Source organism: Electrona antarctica (genome assembly GCF_951216825.1).
Source record: "Electrona antarctica genome assembly, chromosome: 12".
Lineage (NCBI taxonomy): Eukaryota > Metazoa > Chordata > Actinopteri > Myctophiformes > Myctophidae > Electrona > Electrona antarctica.
Window position 1 is genome coordinate 7830180 of NC_136793.1, and position 7500 is coordinate 7837679.

General features: G+C 45.2%; 1 protein-coding gene across 1 annotated transcript in view; it reads left to right on the top strand.

Moving 5' to 3' along the window:
• lnpep (leucyl/cystinyl aminopeptidase) overlaps positions 1 to 7500 on the top strand; it is a 56985-nt gene that overhangs the window by 45109 nt on the left and 4376 nt on the right. The window contains exons 15-18 of the mRNA XM_079516693.1: positions 1906 to 2089; positions 2864 to 3020; positions 3794 to 3978; positions 6124 to 6285. Coding sequence (XP_079372819.1) covers positions 1906 to 2089; positions 2864 to 3020; positions 3794 to 3978; positions 6124 to 6285 — 688 coding nt within the window. The remainder of the gene's footprint in view (positions 1 to 1905; positions 2090 to 2863; positions 3021 to 3793; positions 3979 to 6123; positions 6286 to 7500) is intronic.

Sequence of the window (7500 nt, forward strand, 5' to 3'; positions counted from 1 at the left end):
GGAGCGGAAGGTAGTTACATTCCTTTTGGCGGAACGCTCCGCCAAAACTACCTTCCGCCAGGAGCGGAAGGTAGTTACATTCCTTTTGGCGGAGCGTTCCGCCAAAAGGAATGTAACTACCTTCTGCCAGGAGCGGAAGGTAATTACATTCCTTATGGCGGAACGCTCCGCCAAAAGGAATGTAACTACCTTCCGCCAGGAGCGGAAGGTAATTACATTCCTTATGGCGGAGCGTTCCGCCACAAGCAGTAAGTCTGTTAAAGGAGCATTCAGTGATTTGGGTGATTTGGAAAACCACCCAGTCCGCCCCGGTAACAAAATGTGCACATGCACGCTCTACAGTGGGGGGAAGTGCAACAGGCCAACAGCATGTGCACCAAGGCCCGCCCCACTCGATCATGATTGGAGGAAGGCCCCTCTCATCCTGATTGGATGAAGGCTTTGCCACCCGCCACCAAAACTGAAACTACTGTTTTTTTTACCCCAGGGGCTCACTGGGGACAGGGAGGAACTCCTTATATGGTCAGCACACTCTATAGTAGGGAGGATTATAAATAGGATTACAAATAAGTGATATTTGAATTAAGTCAAAGTCACTGAATATACCTTTAACATTTTAAGATTTTCGTTGTCGTCGGCTAAACAGGGGGGGAACATTTTTGATGACGTCCCACTGTTGTGCAACATCGAGGATTGCGCAACAGGCGCTCCTAGGCTGTGGAGCGAGGGGTGCATACTTAGTTTAGACTAGTCATTGGTTAGACATGGGTTAAGGTTAGGTTTAGGTGTGCTGCCCCGTGGGAGGTTAGGGTTAGGGTGAGGGTTTGAGATAGGTTGTAGTTGTAGGACTAATGGCTGGTCTAACCAAATGACTAGTCTAAACTAAGTACTGTTGGAGCGATGCGATCGGTTTTCATATCAATAAACTGCGTCCTTTGGATAAAACTTGGTCCTGGGCGCTGGGTGTTACTAATAGAAAGGACGATGAACTTCGTCCTGGGCGATTGGGGTGTTAACTTAATTAAGCAGCCACCATCTCCGTCTCATGTTCTTTCTTGATTTTACAGAGTACAGAGATCGACTACTATACAATCAAATAAATCTTAATTTCAGATTTCAGAGAGGAAGGGAAATACTAAATTAACTGTTAACATTTGTTAAGGTGTCTAGTTAATGAATTTTCATGTTTCCCATCAAATTATTGTCCCATATTTATGTTTTTTTGAGTGGTGCAACCACTCCAAGGAACAGCAATGTCCGTGTTAACCTATGTGACTATGTATGTATGTGTATGTATGTGTGACTATGAGTACCAGTAGAGTACCAAAATTGGTGCTGTTGTGCCAGAAACGGAGAGAGAGAGATAGTGCTGCACGGCTGTCTGCTAATGAGAGAGAGAGGGGGTAGGGGGAGAGGGGAGTTGCACCACTCAGTTCACACGGGTGTGATTTTTTTTTTAACCATTATGTTGAGTTGGTCAAATCATCGTGTTTGTGTTCGCATAAACAGACAAAGCTGAGCATAGGAGGGGCTCAAAAAGGTTCGCTTTAGAAATATATAGCCATATATACAGTATGATCAAAGATTTGCGCACATTTTCACTTCATTTTTGTCAAAAATGATCTACAAACTGAGTTTGCTATTTCTGAATAGCCAAAGTATAAAATATGTCTAAAATCTAAAATGAACCGGTGTGTGCTCCCAGGTGGAACTAATCTCGCACACGTGTGTGTGTGTGTGTGTGTGTGTGTGTGTGTGTGTGTGTGTGTGTGTGTGTGTGTGTGTGTGTGTGTGTGTGTGTGTGTGTGTGTGTGTGTGTGTGTGTGTGTGTGTGTGTGTGTGTGTGTGTGTGTGTGTGTGTGTGTGTGTGTGTGTGTGTGTGTGTGTGTGCGCGCGCGCTCACAGGGGAACTGAAGCTCGCGGACAACGTGCGCTGGTTGAAGCTGAACTACAAGAACACGGGTTACTACATGGTGGACTACAAAGATGGCGGCTGGGCGTCGCTCATCAGCGCTCTGAACGCCAGCAAGGACGTCCTGTCCAGTGAGGACCGCGCCTCCCTCATCCACGACATGTTCTCTCTGTCCAGGTAGCGCCACCTACTGGTTCCACATGTTCTCTCTGTCCAGGTAGCGCCACCTACTGGTTCCACATGTTCTCTCTGTCCAGGTAGCGCCACCTACTGGTTCCACATGTTCTCTCTGTCCAGGTAGCGTCACCTACTGGTTCCACATGTTCTCTCTGTCCAGGTAGTGTGGTGCAACGTGGTGCGTTTGACCTTGAGATATTTGGTTCCTTTTGTTACACTCTCAGAGTAACATTCCCGCGTAAGGGTCCACTGGTGGTTATCACAATCTATGCCAAACTCTCTCGTGAGATAGAGCTCTATACTCTCTTGTGTATAGAGCTCAGGCATGTGCAGAGGGGGGGCGGGGGCTAGGAGGAGCACTCTTGCCTCAAAGTGCCCTTTCCCTCAAAAAGAAAAATAAGGGCTTCTGGGCACTTTTCTGGGGTTTGAGCCCCTGCCCCATCAGTGCTCTCTGCACTAATCTCTGCATTAATCCAGACGTAATACTACTAGTCCTTACACCTCAATTTAAATGTTAACAGTATTAATCCAGACGTAATACTCCTTACACCTCATCTACACTGCCAGTGATGCCAACGATGAAATGAAAATGAAAGTTCACAACGACGCTGCATATCAGGAGAGTTTTCTGCGTGATATCGCCGTGGAAACTCTCGCCCCATGCCTGTGTAGATGTAGATGAGGTGTTAGGGTGGAACCCTGGTGGTCCTTGGAACCCATGTTAACAGATGTATCTGCTCTCTCTCTCTCTCTCTCTGTGTCTCTCTCCCCCAGGCTGGGGCGCGTGTCGTTCCGTCAGATCCTGGCTCTGTTGGAGTACGTCAGATCGGAGACGGAGACCCCCCCACTGAGCGAGGCCTTGTTACAACTCAACTCTCTGTACCGTCTGCTGGAGAAGAGGCAGGAGATGGAGCTACTGGCTCGCATGAAGGTACGTTACTACTAGGGATGTCCCCATACACGTTTTTCGTTTCCGATCCGATCCCGATACCACAATTTCTATGTCAGCCGATACCGAATACCGATACCAGAGAATATTTTTTATAATGATACAAAAAGGAAAAAATATGTTATTTTGAAGTCCACCGACCGGGAATAGTGTTTATAGCTATCTAGCTATGTACTGTATCTCGTGTTGTGTTTATAGCAGACTCCTCACTCAAATGTGCACTTGCAGTTTGGGCAACTGGAAAGCAAACTCCACATGCCCCAACATTTTATTTACCCACCATAGTGTCAACGCCTTACCCCTCTGTCAGATCGGTGGTTAGACTGCCATAGTGTCAACCCCTTACCCCTCTGTCAGATCGGTTCATTTTATTTACCCGCCATAGTGTCAACGCCTTACCCCTCTGTCAGATCGGTTCATTTACCCACCATAGTGTCAACGCCTTACCCCTCTGTCAGATCGGTTCATTTACCCACCATAGTGCCAACGCCTTACCCCTCTGTCAGATCGGTTCATGGCGCCAATTTGGAGATACAGGCCATTGAAAGTGGATGCGCGCACATCTTCAAAATGCCCACTGTCACACGTTGCACTGGGATGCTAGCGAGAGAGACGGCTATCGATGCTATCCGATCAAAACGTGGATTAAAGAACATAAAGCCTAGAAAACCTAGGCTGCAGGACTAATCTAAATCTACGTTTCTGGCGGGCTTCGTGTTAAAGGTGTAACGGTGTGTTTCTATGTCTATTTAAAGGTGAAGATGCAGTATCTCTTTGGGGAGCTGATGTCCAGCCAGACGTGGGGAGAGGAGGCCAACGTGTCCAGACAGGAACTGCGTTCTGCTCTGCTGGAGACGGCCTGCAGTCTGGACATCGTCAACTGTACCCAACAGGCCAGGGACATGTTCCACCAGTACACCATGTCTAATGAAACCATGAGGTAATAATAATAATAATAATACAGTCTGGACATCGACAACTGTACCCAACAGGCCAGGGACATGTTCCACCAGTACACCATGTCTAATGAAACCATGAGGTAATAATAATAATAATAATAATAATAATACAGTCTGGACATCGACAACTGTACCCAACAGGCCAGAGACATGTTCCACCAGTACACCATGTCTAATGATGCTCCGTAATATAAACAACATATTTCTTCTCCAAAAGAAGAAGAAGCAATCCGAATTATAAATCACGCCGATTATTACGCACCAACAAATCCACTTTTTATTCAGTCACACACCCTAAAATTGCATGATCTGGTAGACCTCTCAACAGCAGTTATAATGTATAAAGCACATAACAGACTGCTGTCCGCCCTGTGTCCAGGAGTTGTTCGAGGCTCGAGAGAGAGCAGGTACAATCTTAGGGGATTCGGCATATTCAGGGGGACTAAGGCAAGAACCAACAAAAAAGCGAGATGTATAAGCGTTAGAGGTGTGAAACTGTGGAACGGCTTAGACAAGTGTAGCTCAATTAATACATTTAAAAGAATGTATAAATCTAAAATAATAGTATATAGAACATTATTATAACCTAGTATATCTACTAATCATATCTTAATCATATTAGTACACAATTATTATGATAAAGTAATGTTATAACTATATAATAACCATATAATAAACATTCTTCTCATGTGCGACTCTGGATTCTGTGTAATCAAATCTGTCTTCTCCTGTGTGTCTTTCTGTTTTAGTTTGTTTGTTTTGTTTTTTTCATGTTTTTTTTTTTTTTCTCTCTTCTGTTTGTTTCTCTGTTAGTTTTATGCCCCCCTCCCCCCTTGGGATAGGCACAATTCAGTATTTAAGTCCGACGTCATTTTGTAGTGCTACGTTACGTCCGGGTCCAAGTGGCACCAGCTCCCGTCCGCATCTCATTGTAAATAGAATATCTAAACGCGTGAATCTTTTTACAATGACGTTATTTTTCAGAAAGGAAGCCATTGAGGGTTAAAATGGGTCTTAATGCTTCCAACTCGAGTAGAATTATTAATGTGTCCATGACAAAAAAAAATATGATGTGGAGACAATAAAGACTATTATTATCATTATTATTGAAGGTGGTAACAGTCCATTTGCTCAGTAAAATATTTCGGGGGCATATTTAGAATGTTTGCAGGCTTGAGTATGTTGAATCTAGTTTGCATTAATGAGGATTTAGTTGACACAATGAAATAAAATGGCGATAGTATTCCATGTGGGGCAGAAGTCACAGCCAGATTTGGGAGAGCAGCGCAGCTTTGTTGTGGTAAGCGGTAAAATGAGACTTTCGTGGTTGTTTTCGTCTCAGATTTAGTCCGACGGAGCGTCACAGTATAACTCTATGGGGACACAAAAGCGACACAACAGTAGGACCCGGAATTATCTCAGGAGGGGGCGCTCACGTCACGGCTAAAATACTGAATAAGCCATTGGCTTCAGCCTAAACCCCTTTGGTCTAAAAAAAAGAAAGTGTAAAAAAAACCACGACGAAATGAATACATGTAAAAAAATAAAATAAAAACTGAACTGAACTGAACTGAGTGACAATGTCCTGGGCCAGAAGTTGGCAGAATGCACTGGACTCAGGCAACAGCCCAGCTTTAATGATCTTAAATCCCTTTATTTTTAGATTGTTTTTTTTAGTAATAGTACAACATAAACATTACAGAGACTTTAGTTGTCACTGTACAATACTTTAAAACAGTTGTCATGTGATGTTGCCTAACATTGCTGATATTTGCGCCACCCTCATTGAAAACAATGTATTTCAAACTCCAGCTTGTCACTCTCCAGTGCTGCATGAACAGGGCTCGAGCGCTCAGTTTTCTGACCCCTCAATGTCGTAACTGTGTGTGTGTGTGTGTGTGTGTGTGTGTGTGTGTGTGTGTGTGTGTGTGTGTGTGTGTGTGTGTGTGTGTGTGTGTGTGTGTGTGTGTGTGTGTGTGTGTGTGTGTGTGTGTGTGTGTGTGTGTGTGTGTGTGTGTGTGTGTGTGTGTGTGTGTGTGTGTGTGTGTGTGTGTGTGTGTGTGTGTGTGTGTGTGTGTGTGTGTGTGTGCGTGCGTGCGTGTGCGTGCGTGTGCGCATGCGTGCAGGATCCCCGGGGACCTCCAGAAGGTGGTGTTTTCGGTAGCAGCTCAGTCAGACGAGGGCTGGACGTCTCTGCTCCAGACCTACAGCACCATCAGCTTTGACGCCGAGAAACGCAAGATCCTGCAGGCCCTGGCCTCCACGCAGGACGTACGGCGTGTCACCTGGTGGGTGGGGGTGTGTGGCGCGCACAGGTGTGGGTGTGCGTACAAATATAGTAGAATTTGACTACGGCTGCAATGATTCATCGCAATCGAATGGATTATTCAATTAGTTGGTATTGTAATTTACTATCGGCAACTAATTTTTGCAATTAATCGTGGGTGTTTTCCCCACTCAACCATAGTTTATCCAGTGGGTGTTTTCCCCACTCAACCATAGTTTATCCAGTGGGTGTTTTCCCCACTCAACCATAGTTTATCCAGTGGGTGTTTTCCCCACTCAACCATAGTTTATCCAGTGGGTGTTTTCCCCACTCAACCATAGTTTATCCAGTGGGTGTTTTCCCCACTCAACCATAGTTTATCCAGTGGGTGTTTTCCCCACTCAACCATAGTTTATCCAGTGGGTGTTTTCCCCACTCAACCATAGTTTATCCAGTGGGTGTTTTCCCCTCTCAACCATAGTTTATCCAGTGGGTGTTTTCCCCTCTCAACCATAGTTTATCCAGTGGGTGTTTTCCCCTCTCAACCATAGTTTATCCAGTGGGTGTTTTCCCCACTCAACCATAGTTTATCGTGGGTGTTTTCCCCTCTCAACCATAGTTTATCGTGGGTGTTTTCCCCACTCAACCATAGTTTATCCAGTGGGTGTTTTCCCCACTCAACCATAGTTTATCGTGGGTGTTTTCCCCACTCAACCATAGTTTATCCAGTGGGTGTTTTCCCCACTCAACCATAGTTTATCCAGTGGGTGTTTTCCCCTCTCAACCATAGTTTATCCAGTGGGTGTTTTCCCCTCTCAACCATAGTTTATCCAGTGGGTGTTTTCCCCACTCAACCATAGTTTATCCAGTGGGTGTTTTCCCCACTCAACCATAGTTTATCGTGGGTGTTTTCCCCTCTCAACCATAGTTTATCGTGGGTGTTTTCCCCACTCAACCATAGTTTATCCAGTGGGTGTTTTCCCCACTCAACCATAGTTTATCCAGTGGGTGTTTTCCCCACTCAACCATAGTTTATCGTGGGTGTTTTCCCCTCTCAACCATAGTTTATCGTGGGTGTTTTCCCCACTCAACCATAGTTTATCCAGTGGGTGTTTTCCCCACTCAACCATAGTTTATCCAGTGGGTGTTTTCCCCACTCAACCATAGTTTATCCAGTGGGTGTTTTCCCCACTCAACCATAGTTTATCCAGTGGGTGTTTTCCCCACTCAACCATAG